The sequence below is a fragment of the Sorex araneus genome, chromosome 2 (genome assembly GCF_027595985.1).
Source record: "Sorex araneus isolate mSorAra2 chromosome 2, mSorAra2.pri, whole genome shotgun sequence".
Classification (NCBI taxonomy): domain Eukaryota; kingdom Metazoa; phylum Chordata; class Mammalia; order Eulipotyphla; family Soricidae; genus Sorex; species Sorex araneus.
Window position 1 is genome coordinate 51486449 of NC_073303.1, and position 16891 is coordinate 51503339.

The 16891-nt window shown below is 68.6% G+C and overlaps 1 protein-coding gene across 1 annotated transcript; it reads right to left on the minus strand.

Moving 5' to 3' along the window:
- Positions 1-387: 387 nt before the first annotated feature.
- Positions 388-16179, minus strand: SLC37A1 (solute carrier family 37 member 1). The gene is made up of 20 exons (XM_055126571.1): positions 16034-16179; positions 13072-13212; positions 11999-12080; positions 10892-11006; positions 10526-10604; positions 9120-9255; positions 8364-8440; positions 8050-8216; positions 6771-6808; positions 5675-5755; positions 4737-4865; positions 3642-3732; positions 3512-3574; positions 3128-3213; positions 2685-2733; positions 2304-2377; positions 1799-1877; positions 864-961; positions 711-775; positions 388-534 (listed from the first exon to the last, which is right to left on the minus strand). The coding sequence occupies exons 2-20, from the start codon at positions 13125-13127 to the stop codon at positions 519-521; spliced, it is 1581 nt and encodes a 526-aa protein (XP_054982546.1). The 5' UTR covers positions 13128-13212; positions 16034-16179; the 3' UTR covers positions 388-518.
- Positions 16180-16891: the final 712 nt, after the last annotated feature.

Here is a 16891-nt window from a genome sequence, read left to right on the forward strand (position 1 = left end):
TCAGTGGCCATCCTCTCCAGGGAGCTGTGGGGCCCCCTGAGGGTGTCCCTGGGGCTGGACAGGGCCGGTCAGTCCGTGCAGGCCTCGGCCTGGCGCCCGCAGGAGGCCCCAGCTCGAAGGCTGCAGGGGCGAGGGCAGGGGTGTCACAACTGCTGGGTGCTTTTTTTTAAAAAACTTTTTTATTTTTTGAGATTTCCAAGAGCAGGTAAGTGCTTTGCTAGGCAACCGAACACGATCGGTTTGCCTCAATAAATAACTAACGAATGCCCTTCGGAGAAATAAATAGATCCGCTCTGGGGGCTGCCCGCCCACACCCGGGCCCAGGGGCTGCTCCGCCTCTGGCCGTGTGGAGGCCTGGGGTGCCCGCCGCCCGGATCCTGCGGGACGCCCACCCTGCCCCCGCCCGCGGGGCGCTCCTGGGCACGGCAGGACCCCGGGGCCATCCCCTCCTTCGTCAGGGCAGAGCCCGGAGATGCCCGGGGGTCCGTCCAGGGCCGCCCGCAGCCTTCTGCCGGGACTCAGTGCTCCTTGAACCTGCGGGAACGGAAGGGGCTCAGGCTCCATCCCCATACCCCGAGACCCCAGCCGAGACCCTCAGCTCCCCAGGGAGGGGCCAGGACTGGGCACAGGGCACAAGAGACCCAGGAGGAGCTGGGGGCAGGGAGCCCTGGGAGGGGCGAGGGCGCTGTTTGGGGACCCCCTGGACTCACGGGACTGGCCCCCCGGCCGGCCGCCCGCGGCAGCTCAGCTCCTTGTGGATGAGGCGGACCAGGAACTGCTCGGGAAGGAGACAGAGTCATCACTGCCAGAGGCCCAGCGGGGGCCCCGGAGACGGGGCTGGGGGCGGGCGGGCGGGGGCTCACCAGTAAGGCACAGGCGTCGGCGAACATGAGCATGTAGAAGACGTTGTTCCACCCGGACGGGGAGATGAGCCCGGCCAGCAGGGGGCCCAGGGCGGCTCCTGAAAGGGGCAAAGCCTGAGAAAGGTTCTGGAACAGGGCCAGTGGCCCCGGGGCCAGGAGGGGGCATGATGAGTGACCCCTTCGAGGCTGGCCCAGCTAGCCCGCCTGGACACGCGTGTGTTTGACCCGACAGCAGCAAGACAGCTGGCCCTGGGGACGCAACGGGTCCATAGACGCTGCCTACGAGCCCACGGGTCATGTGACTGCGCATGCGTACATGCATGTGTGTGCTCACATGTGCATGCATGCATGCTGGCACGGACACATGTGTGCACGGCATGTGTGTCCAAACAGCATGTGTTGCAAGCATGATGTGCTCACGCGTGGGTGCAGATATGCACACGTGTGCGTGTGTGTGTGATGCATGATCTATGTGTGAGAGAGAGCGTGAGAGTGGGGGAGAACACAGCAGACGGGTGAGTATGAACCTCGGTATGAACCCGAAAGTCTCACATAAAAACAGATTTAAAAAGAGCAAGGCTGCTGTACAAGCCCGCAGGCAGGGGTGGGCGGGGCGGGGGGGGAATGTAGGAGGCGGGGGAGGGGGCAGCCGCTTCCAGGCCTGGGCAGGGGAGAATCCTGAACAGTCAAGGAGCCGCCGTGGAAAAGGGCAACTCTGTCGGGGATGGTCGGGACCTGCTGGCCCAAGGCTGCCCTGAGGCGGCCCCAGCCCAGGGCTCCGGCCAGCGCGTGGGGGGAAGGGGGGCACGAGGGCCTGGGCCTGGGGTCCCCTCAGGTCCTCTGGGCACAACTCGAGTGAGTGTGGCTCCGCGGGGGCCTGGCAGGCGGGCACAGGCCGAGACCCCGCTCCCCCCCCCCCCCGCTGGGACACGCACCCACAGAGCCGGTGCCATCGATGATGGCGGTGACGGTGGCCAGGGCGTGGGCGTTCCCCTTCAGGCTCTTGTGGGTGCCCTAGAGCAGGGGGAGAGGGGGGCGCTGAGGCAGAGAGGGGCCTCCCACTGCCCCCCGTCCCAGCAGTCCTGGGCACACAGCCCTACCCACCCGCCCGGCATCCATGCCCACAGCGCCGCACCTACAGAGCACTGCCCAAGGCTCCTGAGAGACGGGCCTGGGGCCCCGCTAAGTCCTCCCCACCCCAGGTGCCCGCAGGGACGGCCATGGCGCTCGAGGGCAGCACACACACACACACACACACACAAACACACACACACACACACACACACACACGCTGAGGCGGGCGGGGAGGGCCAGCAGGGGTGCAGCCCCAGGCAGGCGGGCACACACGTCTGCGGGCGCCCAGCCGGGGAAGCCCTGGGCCGATCACGGGAGGGTGCGGGCAGCGTGTGGGTGTCCTCCCGAGCAGGGCTGGGCACTCACCAGGTCAGTGGACACGGCGGTGGTGATGAGCGCGTAGGGGCCGCTGACCAGGGCCCCGCTGAGCAGCAGCATGGCTGGGGAGCGGCGGCAGGTGGGGAGCGGGGCCAGGGCCAGCCCAGGCTGCCCGCGGTCACCCACGATCCCCCAAGCCCACCCAGGCGCTGGGGCTGCCTGGCTGCTCGGCCAGCACCGTCAAGCAGCCCCTGGTGCCCACCCCCGTCCCGTCCGGTCCCTGGCAGAAACTGCTGCCCGGAAGACTGCAGCAGGCGCAGGCGTGTTCTGCCTGCTGGTCACTTCCAGTGGCCACCCCAGCGGGGCCCAGGGCTCCACAAGGCCCCGCCCCCTCCCACAGCTGTGTCCAACACCAGGCCTCACACTCACCGATGGTGGCCTCCAGGCCGGCCTTGCTGATGCTGGAGAAGACGTAGAGCTGTGGGCGGTGGGTGGACAAGGTCACTGCCGGGAACTGCCCGTGGCAGCCAGTGCTGGGCCCCACACTGTGGGCTCCCAGTGCCCCATCCACTCAGCAGGGGGAGGCCAGTGCTGAAGGGTGAGACTAGCTCAGGGGGGCCCAAGGCCGAGCCCTGGGCTAACGTGGAGTGGACGGGTGAAGAGGGGTGTGAGTGAGAGGGCCAGGGGTGCGGTGAGTAGGGGAGGGCAGGGAAGGGCAGGAAGGGGTGCGTCGGGGAGAGGTAGGCAGGGGTACGGGTGGGACAGGAAGGGGCAGGTGGGATACTGGCAGTAAGGGGTGGGCAGGGGTGTGGTGGGGAGAAGGCAGGGTGCCGCAGGGAGGGGTGGGCAGGGGTGCCGCGGGCAGGGCTCACCGTGGGGGCAGCAAGCAGCAGCATGAGTCCGCAGGTGGACGCCCTTTTCTCCAGCCGGTCTGAGATCACCCCTGCCAGGATCCCACCTGCATGCAGGGGGGCGTGGAGGAGGCGGGTTGGGGGCAGCGGCCCTCAGCTTGGACCAGGTAAGGAGCTTCGAGTGCAGCCGTCTCCGGGGCAGTGGTGGGGCAGCTCCTCTCTTGGAGCACCAGGACATTTGTGGGCCTGCGGGGGGCTGGTGCCCTGTGTCCCGGGAAGGCAGGACCAGAGGGCCTGAGGAGGGGACCCCTAAAGTGCCGGGGTGGGGCCTGGTGGCCTCCGAGGGCTCCCGGCTGGACATGGGGGGCAGCTTGCCCCTCGCCCACCCAGGGCGCGTGGACTCACCAAAGATCCCGCCCACGTCGAAGAGGGTGGACAGCTCCCCAGCGCTGCGGGCGTCCAGGTGGTCTGCGGAGGGCAGGGGTCAAGCGGGCAGGTCTAGCCCCCGCCCCCCCGCCCCCCGCCCGGCACTCACCGACACTGGTGATGTAGAGTGGGAGCCAGAAGAGGAAGGTGTAGCTGACCAGCTTGGCGAAGAGCAGGCACAGCGAGAACTCCACCACGCCCTGCGCGGGCACAGCGAGAACGCTGGCTCGGGGTGTGCGGCTGCCCAGTGTCCGAGCTGCAGCCAGGAGCCCACCCGCCCCCACCCCGCGCCTGGGGCCGGGAAAGGCAGGCTCAGGGTGGGCACGTCCTGCCGTCCTGAGTGAGGGCGGCAGCAGCCCCCAGCCCGCCTACCACGGGGGCTCCCTGGCTCTGTCGGCAGGACAGCTGCCCCTTCCCGCAGGCCAGCGCGCTCATGCTCCGGGAAGGGCCGGTCCGTGCCTGTGTGCCCGTCTGTCGTGCTCAGGGCTGGGCGCCGGGCGCACTGTCCACCCTTTCTTTTTTGGCTTTTTTTTTTCTTTTTGGGCCACACCCAGTGATGCACAGGGGTCACCCCTGGTTCTGCACTCAGGAATCACTCCTGGCGGTGCTCAGGGAGTGCTGGGAATTGAACCCGGGTCAGCTGTGTGCAAGGCAAGTGCCCTACGCACTGTACCATTGCTTGGCCCCCCCCTCACCGTCCACCCTTTCCTACCAGGCCATTCTCTGAGCAGCAGATGGGGGCGGGCTGTGCCACCCCAGCCTCCCCACCCCCCCACCCTGTCTGCCCTCAGCCTTGTGGCCACGGGCATGCGGCCCCTAGGACCCTGGCTGCACCCAGACCTCCGCCCCCCGGGAACGTAAAGCCCCGAGTCCTCGGCTTCCCTGGCTGTCACTGCCGGGAGCTCAGGTCTGGGAGCATGGGGTCCGCCCTGCTGGGACGGGCAGCCTGGGGCCCACCCTGCTGGAATAGGAACACAGGGGTTGGGGGGGTCCGCCCTGCTGGGACAGGCAGCCTGGGGCCCACCCTGCTGGAATAGGAACACAGGGGTTGGGGGGGGGGTCCGCCCTGCTGGGACAGGCAGCCTGGGGCCCACCCTGCTGGAATAGGGAACATGGGGCGGGGGTGGGGCCCTGCTGGGAGCACAGAGCACGGAGTCCGCCCTGCTGCGCCAGCCAGCTGCCGGGGCTCCCCGGCACGACTCACCGGGATCCTGAGGGCGCCCAGGAAGCTGATGGCGGCCGTGCTGCCCGCGCCCTCCGACAGCACCACCACGTGGCTCTGGTGCAGCGAGCGCTTCCCGTCGGCCGGCAGCAGGCCCTGCGCCTCGGGGTCCTGGGCGGGACGAGAGACGCCACGGTGGGGCGGGGCGTCTGGCAGCACAAGGAGGAGCCCCCGGGGACCCCTTAGCACGGCTGGGGGCTTCCCAAAGAGAGAAACCAGAATGTTCCCGATATTTCAGGCTCTCACAAAGCCAAGTGGGTTTTGTGTGTTTATGTCATGACAGCCCACGCGAGTGGGACCCAGAACACGGATGATGTGAGAGTGTCAACACAGAGCAGGGGACTCTGCGCACCCGGCTCCCGAGGGGCCACTCTCTGGTCTGATGGTGGGAGCCAGCTGTGTGCCTGCGTGAGTACCAGCCCAGAGGCATGTGCCAGTATGTGAGCGCGTGTGCATGCGGGCTGTGAGCACCCTCACATGCAACTGTGTTAGTGTACTCTATGTGTGCACGTGTGTTAGCAAGCTTTGTGTATGCACGCACACGTACCTTGTGGGGCATGTGTGCAAACATGGTGTGTGCGTGGGAGTGTGCTGCGTGGGTGTGCCCGTGTGGACGCACCGAGCTGGACAGGTCTGTGCATCCTAGCGTGTGCCCAGGAACATGCGAGCGTGCGTGTGCCGGTCCAGGCGGGTGTGTAGGAGAGGGTGTGTCCTGCATGGGCGTATAGGAGCGTGTGCGTGTGCGTGGTGCAGGGCTTCGGAGGGAGACATGTGTGGCCCTGGACTTGGTCCCGCCATCAGTCCTGGCAGTGGCCAGAGCGGCCTGGCGTCCCCCCCCCCCCCCGGCGCACACTGGTGCCCGAGATGAGCGAGGGGCCGGGCGGGCAGCGCCAGTGTGGGACCTTGCACAGTGGACTCACCCCCGGCCGGCTTTTCTCTGCGCCCCCCGCTGGCTTCTGTGGCCGGAACCTGTGCGCCCCGTTCTCGCAGGCCCGGGCATGCTGTGGGGAGACCAGACTGTGGTCACGCGGGTGCCGGGAGCTGCAGGCCCCCAGGAAGGGCAGGACTGGCCCCTGCCCACTGCAGGTGCACCTCCCGAGTGAGGGTGGGGGACCTCGGCCTTCTGGGGACAACAGGGACCCAGGGGATACAGGGGACCTGTGGCACGTATTTCTCTGTGTGTGCGTGTGTGTGTGTGACAGTTGACCTCCCTGGGGCTTGTGCAGCTATGTGTGAAGGGCCACTGATGTGTCTGTGTTTGTGTGTATCTGTGTGTCTGTGTATCTGTGTGTGTCTGTATGTCTGTGTGTGTAGTGCATCTGCATGTGTGTGTATCTGTACGTCTGTGCATGTATCCACGTGTTTGTGTGTATCTGTGTGTCTGTGTATCTGTGTGTGTCTGTATGTCTGTGTGTGTGTAGTGCATCTGTATGTCTGTGCATGTGTCCACGTGTGTTTGTGTGTGTATCTGTGTGTTTGTGAGTGTGTGTGTGTATATGTGCCACGATCAGTCATTCCCATGCTGAGCCCCGGGGGCCGGATAAGCGGCAACGGTGCCAGGCTTCTCCGTGAAGAGACCCAGGAACACGCTGCCTTTCCCGGGATGACCGGCCCTCACAGTCCCTCTCATGGGAGCCGTTTGTCTACACATCGGTTCACAGGACGCGGCCCCAGGCACAGGGAGGCCCCGGGGCCGCCAGGCTGGGCCTGCTCAGTGGGAGAGCCCCCGGCTGTGGTGTGGACGCGAGGTGCTCTCCATGCGGGGAAAGGCGCGGATCAGTGAGCTCACACAGCAACGGATTCTAGAACATTCTCATCATTCTCCAGGAAGCCCCCTGGCAGCCCAGTCCCTGTGGCTTCTCCCCTGCACCGTCCCTAGTCATGTTTCCTACAGAGAAAACTACATTCTGGAACTTTCCAGGACGGGCTGCTTCTACGAAGCATCGTGTCATGCCACACCTCCCGGAGGGGACCGGGTGCCCCCCCCCCACGCCCCGGGGCAGAGCAGGGCCTCACCGGCAGCAGGGACGCCGAGCAGGCGATGTCCTTCGGGTCTGGAGGGAAGCACACGGGAAGCACAGTGACATGCCGGCCGCGGGCGCCCGCTCAGAGAGCCTGTTTCAGGGGGAGGCCCGGCCTGGCGCCCCCACGCCACGCGCACCATCTCCCGTCCCACCCAGCCCTCCCGCCAGGCTGGCCCCGGCGCACCCGAGCAGCCCTGGCAACGGGGAGCGGCAGAGAGTGGGTGCCGTGCCGGAGCCTCCCGGCGAGGCCCCTCGGGGGCTGCGGACGCTGCCGGGTTTGGGGGTCTCGCTGGGGGCAAATGCTCCGTCCTGACACAGACGCTCCCTAAAGGCTCGGGAGGAGCAGGCGGGCAGCGAGGCCGGGGACGCTCCTTCGCCTGCTCACTGCACGCAAGCGGGTCCCACGGGGTGGCGCTGGCGAGAGGCTGTGCGGGGAGAGGGGCGGGGGCGGAGGCCCTGGGACGGCGGGCGAGGGGGGGGGCGTTTCCCTGGTGCTGGGGGAGTGGGAGTGGCGGCGGGGAGCAATCCCTGCATCCCCACATCCCCCGTTGAAGCCCTTTGACTGCAGAGACCCCCAGAGCTGGAGCAGCTGCACGGGGGGGGGGGGGGAGCTGCCAGCGCCCAGCTGCGGCCCCCCTGCACCCCACCCCCAGGCCGCGCTTTGGGCGGGGAGAGACAGGCAGTGCCCAGCATGGAGGACGGCAGGGGCGGGTCAGCCCTGAACCTGACTCCCGGCTCCCCCGGGGCCCCTGTCTGCCGGGCTGGAATCCCAGAGACCCGGAAGGGTGAGTGGCGGCAGGAAGGTGACAGGACAGACCAGCACGGGCAGGGGCCAGGCAGGCGAGCAGGGTGGAGGCCCAGCACCTGCCCGTGAGGGTGGGGCCAGAGGGCATCGCTGTATCCACGTGGGGAGAGCAGATCAGGGCAGAGATGCCCCGGGCCGGGGGCCACAGTGGGGGGGCCACCGCTGGACCTCTGCAGGGGGCGGGGTGGGGGGCCTGCCTCGCTGCTGTTCCCTGATCCCAAACCCAGCCCTGATCCTCCTAAGCCAGGGGCTTTGGCACCCAGCCCGGGGCACGGGGCTGCCCGGGAGGTGCCAGGCAGAAGCCACGCCTGTGTCCCGGCATCGCCCAGATCCGGCTCTATGGGAGAGCAAACAGCTGGGGGGGGGCGGGGGGGCGTGCCTCGTGGCAGGAAGCGCCGGGGGCAGGGAGCGGCCACAGCTGCGAGCCCGGGGCGTCCCCCACCCCCCGCTGCCCGCGGGCACTCACGCTCGATGAGGAAGAGGAAGCACACCACTCCCATGGCTGCCACGATGGCCCCCGGCACGATGAAGGACAGGCCCCAGCACGTGGACACCCAGTAGCCGGCGATCAGGGACCCCAGGATGTTGCCCACGGAGGTGTGGGAGTTCCAGACCCCCATGATCAAGCCACGCCTACGGCACACACGCACGAGACCACGGGCAGCGAGAGCGGCAGGGCTGGGGCGTGACAGGGTCCCCTGCAACCCCCCTGTCCACAGGGCGCGGCCCCCCGCCCCCCCCGCCCCAAGGTCGGGCCCAGGCCCTGGAGCCGAGACTCACCTGCCCTTCCCGAACCAGTTGCCGAGACAGGTGACGACGCTAGGCCAGCCCGTGGTCTGCACCAGGCCGTTGAGGATCTGGTGGTAGGGGGGAGCGTCTCCGTGAGGGTCCGGGAGCCGGGAGACCCCCACCCGCCCAAGCCCCGCTCCAGAGCCCTCACCCAGGAGGCCAGAGCCCACTGAGGGCTTCACAGGCCTGGAGTGACACGGGGGAAGTCACGGGTTCAAAACACCACGTGGGGCCAGAGCGAAAGCACAGCGGGGAGGGCGTTTCCTTACACGCGGCCCCCCCGGGTTCGATCCCCAGCATCCCATAGGGTCCCCCAAGCACTGCCAGGAGTGATTCCTGAGTGCAGAGCCAGGAGTCAGCCCTGAGCATGGCTGGGTGTGACCCAAAAAGCAAAAACAAACAAACAACAACAAAAAACCACCATGTGCAGGGGCTGGCGGGATGGCACAGTGGGGAGGGTGCTCGGCCCACACATGGCTGGCCTGGGTTCAATCCCCAGGCACCATATGTGGACCCCCAAGCACTGTCAGGCATGATCCCTGAGCACAGAGCAGGAGTGAGTCCTGAGCACGGAGCTAGGAGTCATCCCTGAGCACAGAGCCAGGAGTCAGCCCGGAGCACTGAGCCGGGAGGTGTGGCCCCCCCGAACAAGCACAGACACCTCTTATGGTGCTGTGTAGAGGCGTCGTGTGACCTGGGGTGGCTGGACGGAGCCGGGCCTCCCCCCGGGGGCTGCGCTGGCCGTACCTGGGTCAGCACGTAGAAGCCCAGACTGTGGACGTCGTAGAAATAGCCCAGGCCAAAGAGGGCGGTGAAGGCGCCACTGGCCAGCATGCCGGACGTCAGGTAGTAGCGGATGGGCAGCCGCTCCCCGATGATGCCGCTGTGAGGGCAGACGCGGGTGAGGGGCAGGTCCAGGCCCTGCCCGTGCCCAAGGGTCGGTCGGCTTGGCTGCTCACTTCCCGCCATCGCCAGGGTCCACCGAGGCCTAAGGCACTGCCAGGCCAGTGACCGGGTCCGCAGGGGGGACGGAGCAGCCAAGGGACCCAGGGACACGCCCTGCCCACGCATCCTGCTCAACCCTGGGAGGTGCAGAACACTCCCCCCACCCCCGCCCCCTGGGGCCCAGGTTTGACCCTGGGGGAGGTGCATGGCCAGACTGACCCACAGGGCCCTGCCGTGGAGGGAGCCGCCACCAGGGGGCAGCACACGCCAGCCCACTGACAGCGCCCAGCCTGAGGGACTCGGGGCAAACCCCCAGCCCCCAAGGGCCCAGACAGGAAGCGACTGAGGGACCCCGCAGGCACCCCAGGGGCAGGAAGCACTGGCCACAGGGTGTCCTCTGTCCCTGCCCCCACAGGAGCCGCTGGCCCCGTGCCCCCTCACCCACCAGCCTGCGGGCGGGAGCCCGAGCACATCGGGGAGGGCACTGGCCTTGCCTGCAGCCGGCCCGGGTTCCATCCCCGGCATCCCTTATGGCCCCCGAGCACTGACAGGAGTGACTCCTGAGCACAGAGCCTGGAGTCAGCCCTGAACACCGCCAGGTGGGGCCCCTCCAAAACAGAACCACCTGCTAACACAGAAGCAACTGCCAATGCCTGTCACCAGCAGCTCCGAGCCCCGGCACCCCCGGGGGCCCCCAACTGTGCTCAGGGGTCTGGGACCGCCCTGGTGACATTGGGGCCCACAGCCGTCCCCCGCGGCTGACACACTGGGCTGGGCGCCCCATGCTGCCCCTCCTCAGAAACAGCCCAGGTCTCCCGATGTCACCGGGGCCTGCCCGCTGGAGCCACCCTGGTACCCGTCCCCAGGCTGAGCACCCCCTCCAACCCCCCACCCCCGTCTCGGCCCTCTGGGGCTCCGGGCAGAGACGGGCGGCCCCTGTCCCCAGCACCCCCAGGGCACGGCCAGATCTGACCCTCGGGCTGAGCCTGAGATTCCCCGAGCTCCTCCGACTCCCACCCTGGGCCTGCCCGGCCCCCCGGTGGCCCGGGAGACGACAACGGCCACTCCCCGGCCCCGCAGAGGGAAACTGAGGCCACAGGGCGGCCACGGCGACTCCGGCGGGAGCTTCCGGCTGGCAGGTCTCCAGAGGCTGAGGCGGGGGCCCGGTAGACTCGCTCTGTGCTGCGACGGGGGCAGCGGGCACCCACCTGACGTACATGCCCAGGGCGTAGGCGCACAGGAAGGCATAGTCCAGGGCGCCCAGCAGCTGCTGGTAGTTGTCCTGGTCTGCAGGGGAGACGTGGCCGTTGAGCTCGGGGCCCGAGCTCCCTGCCCACCTGCCCCGTGTCACGAGCTGGCCCTGGCCAGTTCCTCCAGGATGCCCCGCCCGCATCTCTCGCTGCCCTTCTCGTCCGCGGGGAACAGTCAGGCAGAGCCGGGGACACCCGTCCCCGGACACCCGCGTCCCCGCCTGCGTATTCTTGGCGTGGGAGATGCAGCGGCACTGGGGGCCTCATCCCGGGCACCCCTCCCCCCGGCCCTGGGTGGGGGGGCCAGGCAGGCGCACGACTCACCGAATGGGGCCCAGCCGCAGTGGCTCTCGTTGTGGGGGGCCCTCCCGGGGGCGCCGGGCTTCCGGTCCTGGGCAGCATCCGCACCGGGGGCAGGACAGGCCTTGTGCAGCTCACCCTGGGCGAGGGGACATGCCCGTCAGGGGACGCCGCCCCCGGGACCCCTGAGGGTGAGAGACCCGTGCGGGTCCCCACCAGGTGCGGGAGGGGGTGCCCGTGGCCGCCCCTAATGGGGACGGGTGTGGGGGGTGCTCAGGGCCTGGCTTCCTGCCCGCGGCCTCCCCACTCCCACACTGTCTCCCCCAACCCCGGCTCCCGCACCCCTCCTCCCTCACCCCTCCTCCCTCCCAGCTGCCATTCCCGCCCCCCCTACCCCCCAGGGCAGCTCCGTGAGGGATCCTGGGGATGGGGGTCCTGGGCGTCCCCCCACAGTGCATGGACAGTGCTCACCCCCCTCCGCAGCCAGGCCCCCACCCCGGGAGGCGGCCCTCGAGGAAACCTGCGTTGCCGTAGTACTTAGGGGGTGTCGCTCGAGCACCCCACACGCACAGGTGGCAAGGGGCGCAGCCTTCTCTGGGCCAGGGCTCTGGCCGCCCCCACGGCCCGGCAAGGCCCAGAGGTGGCTGCAGGGGGCAGTGCCCTACAGTCCAGTCCCACCAGGGCAGAGTGGCCTAAGCAGCACCCCAGGGCTCCTCCTCCCACCTTTCGTTTCCAGAAAGAAGCAGAAGACAGCAACAGAACACACAGCAACAAAATATACAGAGTAACAGGACACACAGCAACAAAATATATAGAGTAATGACACAGAGTAACAAAGCCACACAGGGCAACAAAGCATACAGAGAAACAGAACACACAGCAACAAAATATACAGAGTAACAAAACACACAGGGCAACAGAGTAACTTTCCAGTTACAAGCCCGGCCTCCCGGCCTTGGCGCTGCAGCATGGACGCCATCCCCGCCCCCACATGGCCCCTGAACACTGCCAGGAGTGAGCCCGGGGCAGCGGGTACGCCACCCCACCCAAAAGGAGAAAAGAAGCCCCGAGCTAAGGGAACCCCAAAGTGAGCAGCGGGGGGGGGGCAGGGTGCTCCCCGGGGCCCCTCACCTTGACGATGCTGATGGGCTTCCGGGACAGGTGGAAGCTGGCATAGAGCAGGAAGGTCAGGCCGAAGGTGAAGGCCCTGTACCTGCAACACACACGGCCCCCTGCGGGTCTGGCTCAGGCTCTGTCCCTCGAGGGCTGCCCGGGGGACACGGGGCCCGGCGTTCTGTCCACACTTGGGGGCGCCCGGGCGGGCGGGCAGGGATACGTTCCCCAGGGCTGCCCAGACGTTGTGTGCGAGGCTGGGGCTGGGGGAGGCGGGCCCAGAGCAGGACTGGGGGGGTGCGGGGGGCAGCTGGGCCCCCGGGGGAAGGTCAGCTCGAAGCCTCCGAGGGTCTCGGGGAAACGGAGGGGCAGCGGGACCCAAGTCCCCATAGCCCCGAGAAAAGGCCCCAGCCATTGCGGGGAGGTCACGGCACTCGGACACGCCAGCACGACCCGGGGGAGGGGGCCACGGGGACACCACGGCCACCCCGACTAGCCCAGTCTTCCCTGCGCCTTCCCTGCGCTGAAGCACACGCAGCGGAGGCCGTGCCCCCTGGCAGCCCCCTCTCTCCTCGGGGCCTGTGCGGGGCGCACTACACACGTGAGGTTCATGGTGGCGCTGTGGGCCCTGCCCGCAGCCCACGCAGACCAAGGACAGAGCAAGGAGAAGCTGGGGTTCAGACTGCTTCCAGGGGAAAGGTCCCCACTGGCCATGACCCCACGGGCAGGGGCCCCTTCCCCACCCCTGGGTCCCGCCTGTGACCCCCGAGCTGGCACAGAGACCTGAGCAAGTCACGCGTCACGAGCGGGGGGCCAGGGTGGCAGAGCAGGGACAGGGTGGGAAGGACGGGGTGGGGGCAGGCCACAGGGTCCTGGCCTGGCCCTGGTCTCCGCAGATACAGCGAAAGGTGGGGCCGAGGTCTCAGGCGGGCGTGGGGGCCCCTGGGGCACTCTGGGGCTGACCTCGGGGTCCTGGAGGGAGGGAGTGTGGGGCTCTGGCTGGGCCCCTGCGCGCGTGTCCACCACCGGTCAGTCACAGGGACGCGAAACGGAGGCTGGCGGGGGCGCCCTCACGGCCCGCTGGGACTCACCACTGGTCCCGGGAGAAAGAGACGAGGAAGCGGACCCCTGCGGGCAGTCGAGCCATGGACGGCACCGCGCAGATGCCGTGGGCTGGGGCGGCCGGACACTCGCGGGCCCTCAGCGCTGCTCTGCTCCCGCGTCTGGGCTCTCTGCAGGGAGAGGGGGAGGGCTGGCAGCGGGGTCCTGGCCACGGCACGGTGGGCCCCTCACGACAGGCCGGGCTGACCGCGACTGAGCAGGACGCAGGGACGGGGCTGGGGGCATCTCTGATAACGTGCCCCGCCCCCCGCAAAGCTGCACAGGCCGGGCCGGGTCCCCGGGGTCCCATCAGCCGCAGGTGAAGCCTCGGTAGCCCCCTCCCCCGCCCCTGGGTCCCCCTCGCAGGCAGCTATAATGTGTTGGATCTGGGGTCTGGGGAACTGCAGGGCTGCTGTGTGTGTGTGTGGGTGGGGGGGGGCACCCGGCCTCTCTTGCGCCCCCTGGGGGAGCTCACGGAACACGTAGCTGCTCCTGCGGGCTCCTGCCCCCAGAAACCAGGACCCACACCTTCCACCCAGCCCCGCCGTCTGTGTGTGTGTGTGTGTGTGTGTGTATGAGTGTGTGAGCGCACATGTATGAGTGTGTTTGTGTGTATGAGCATGTGTATGTGACTGTGTGTTTAAGTATGTGAGTGTGTGTATGTGTGTGAATGTGTGTTTGTGTGTGTATGCGTGAGTGTGTATGTGTGAGTGTGCATGTGAGTTTATGTAAGTGTATGTGTGAGTGTGTGAATGTGTATGTGAGTGTGAGTGTATATGTGTGTGTGTATGTGTGTGAATGTATGTGTGTGTGTGCGTGTGTGGGGGCAGGTAGTAGTGAGGGGTCCTCGGCTCCTGTCAGGCAGCCTGGGCGCCCCACCGGGCTGTCGGTCGGAGGAAAGCCCTGAGCTGCGTGCGGGCTGGGTGGGCCCAGGCCCGGCGGGACCCGGGGCTGCGGCCCCTCATGCAGACTGTGGGTCACGGAGGCACGAAGCAGGGCCAGAAAGCCTGGCCTCGGGGTGAGTGAAGCTCCCGCGGCCCCGGGCCCAGCGCACAGGCCAGAGAGAGCCGTGGAGCTGCCCTGCGGGCTCTGCCTCCCCTCCCTCCCCGGGGCCGTCCACTCTGCCCCAGACAGCAGACCCCCTCCCCGACACTCTGCCCAGAGACCGCCTCAGTTCTGCCCTAGTTAGACCTGCCAAGTCGAAGAAGGGGTGACCTGGGGTCTCGGGGCCTCCTGCGTGATCTGGGTGCTGGGCCCGTCCCCAGGTCCCGCCAGCATGCTGGGGCAACGCCGGATCTTGGGCATCCGACACAGGCCCCTCGGGGTGCTGGGCCCAGAGCTGCACTGTGTCTCCCCAGGACACATGTGCTCGCCAGATCGTGACGCCTTCCGTGTGCTTCCAGGAGTCTGGGCCATGGCGGGGACGCCTGGGGGCCGTGCAGTGGAGGCCACCCCCAAGTGTCCCTCTTCTTACCAAGAACCCCTTTCCCACCCGCCGCGTGTCCTGAGGCCAGCCTGAGGCTCTGGGGTTGGGGACCCACCGAGGACGGGGCTGCACTGGGGGGGAGGTGGGGGGAGCCGGCCCCCCTCCCTCTGCAGGGCCGGCTGGAGGACCATGGCGTGGACTGACGGCCCCAGTGCGGGTCTGTCCCTGGGGGGACAAGTGCAGGGTGCTGGCCTTGGTTGGGCTGATCCGGGTTGACACCCAGCGCTGCAGAGGGTCCCCGAGCACCCCAAGAGTGACCCTGAGTGATTCATCACGAGCAATAAAAAGTAAGTTATGTAGCACCTGCCTGTGGGGCGGCTGGTGGTGGGGGGAGGGGCGGGGGCATCGGTGGGAGCAGGGAGCGTGACGGAGCACTGTGAACAACTTTATAAAACAAAAGAGTGACCCTGCACACGCAGTCCGGTGTGAGGCCGACAGTGGGGGTGTCGGGGAGTACCGCGGGAGGGTGCGGCCAGCTGCGCCCCCAAACAATCAAACGCTCTCTGAACACACCCCAAAACTGGCCGTCCTGGGCGAGACGTGTCCCAGTACCGGTCTCACCTGCTTGTCAGAGCCTCAAGTGTCACCGTCAGTGTTGGGAACAGGGGCCTCCACCTGTGGGCCCGGGCCCTGCCCCGAACACCAGGAGAGTCCTCCCCGAGCACTGGGGCAGCCCTCCCCGAGCACTGGATAGGGCAGTCCTCCTGGAGCACAGCACAGAACCACAGGTCCTGGCCTGGCGGGTGGGGGCTGGTCACAGCGTCCACCACGGCTGGACACTGCGCTCCCACACTTGGGAACTGGGCCAAGGGGACCGTGGGGCAGGAGGGTCTGGCAGCGCTGAGGGCCCTGGGAGCACCCCCCCAGGAGCACCCCAGGGAGCCCGGTCCCTCCCCAGAACCCGGGAGCACCAGGGTCCTTTGGGTGAGTGTGCAGCCGGGCTGGACCTGGCTGTCCGCTGGGCCACGCCTCCCCCCCCCCCCCCGTGGCCCCTCAGGGCTGGGGCACAGAACAGTTTCCCTCCGGAGACCATCCACAGGGCCCTCAGGGCAGTGCGGGGCTGGGGGCAGCCCCGGGTCACCCGGCCTTCACCCCGGCCCCCCAATCTGCCCGGCACGAAGAATGGGCCAGACTGGCCGCCCCGCTTCCCTGTAGCGGACGCGTCGCTCTACTGCCCGCCCCAGCCCTGGGGACCCGGGAGCAGCGGATCCGGAGATGCCCCAGCAGGGGGACCCGCGGCCGCGGCAACGGCCCCGGGGCCCGGGTTCAAGGGCGGGCGCGAGCTCGGGCAGAAGGAGGGGGCCGCGTCAGTCCCCGAGTGCCGGTCCGGGGGGCCTCGGGGCCCTGGGAAGCGGGACGGGGCAGCCGCCCCCAGCCGCCGGCGGGCCCGGCCGGGCGCGCGCGCCCCCGTCCCCGCGGGATCCCGCGCGCCCCGCGCCTCCCGCGCGCGCCCCGCGCCCGCTCACCTGCGCGCCCCGCACGGCCGCCCGGGCCCGCGGCCGCTTCCTGCTCGCCACTTCCTGGGGCGGCGCGGCCGGTCTGGCACTGCCCCGGGCGCCGCCGCCACCTGCCGGCCGCGCGCGCCCTGCACCTGCCGCCCCCCGCCCCGGAAGGCGGCCCACCCCGCCGCCCGCGTCAGCGCGCCCGCCCCGCCCAGCGCCCGCCCAGGGACACGGTGGCCCCGGAACGGACATTCCGGGAAGGCTGAAACGTGGCCCAGGGAAGTGCCCGAGGGCTGCCCCGCGGCCGTGCCCGCTCTGGCCGACCTCCCGCCCTCCCCCGCCCATGGACGCCACAAATGGGGGGGGGGCTGTTTCTGGGGACAGTTCTAAGTAGGTGTCCCCGAGGCCCAGGACACCTGCCCCTGGACCCCTCCCCTCTGCCAGGCCTCCTGGAGTGCCTGGTGGCCGCAGCCAGTTCCCCTGGCCTCACCCACAGTAGCCCCCCTCCTCCCTCCCCCCCCCCCAGCCCAGCCCAGGGGAAGGGGCCGGCCCAGCCCGGTGTGGAGGGAAAGAACCCCCACCCAGAGGCGGGGTGGCCGGGCCTTCTGAGCCACACCCCAGAGCGTGTGCCCACCTGGCCACCGTGTTGTCCGCAGGCTGCTCCCCGCCCCCACGGACTTGGGAAATGGTGATAAGGGAGAGATAAGCAGAGACTCAAAGGTAAGCAGAGCTCCCGGCCCGAGGCTGCTGGAGGGCACGGACCTCAGCCCTTTGCAAGAGAAACAGGCACCGCCCAGAGAAACTGGGCAGAAACCCAAGGCCCCCCACCCAGGGAAGGGAGGACGCCCCCAAAGCAGAAGCTACAGAAGAGTCCGTGACTCT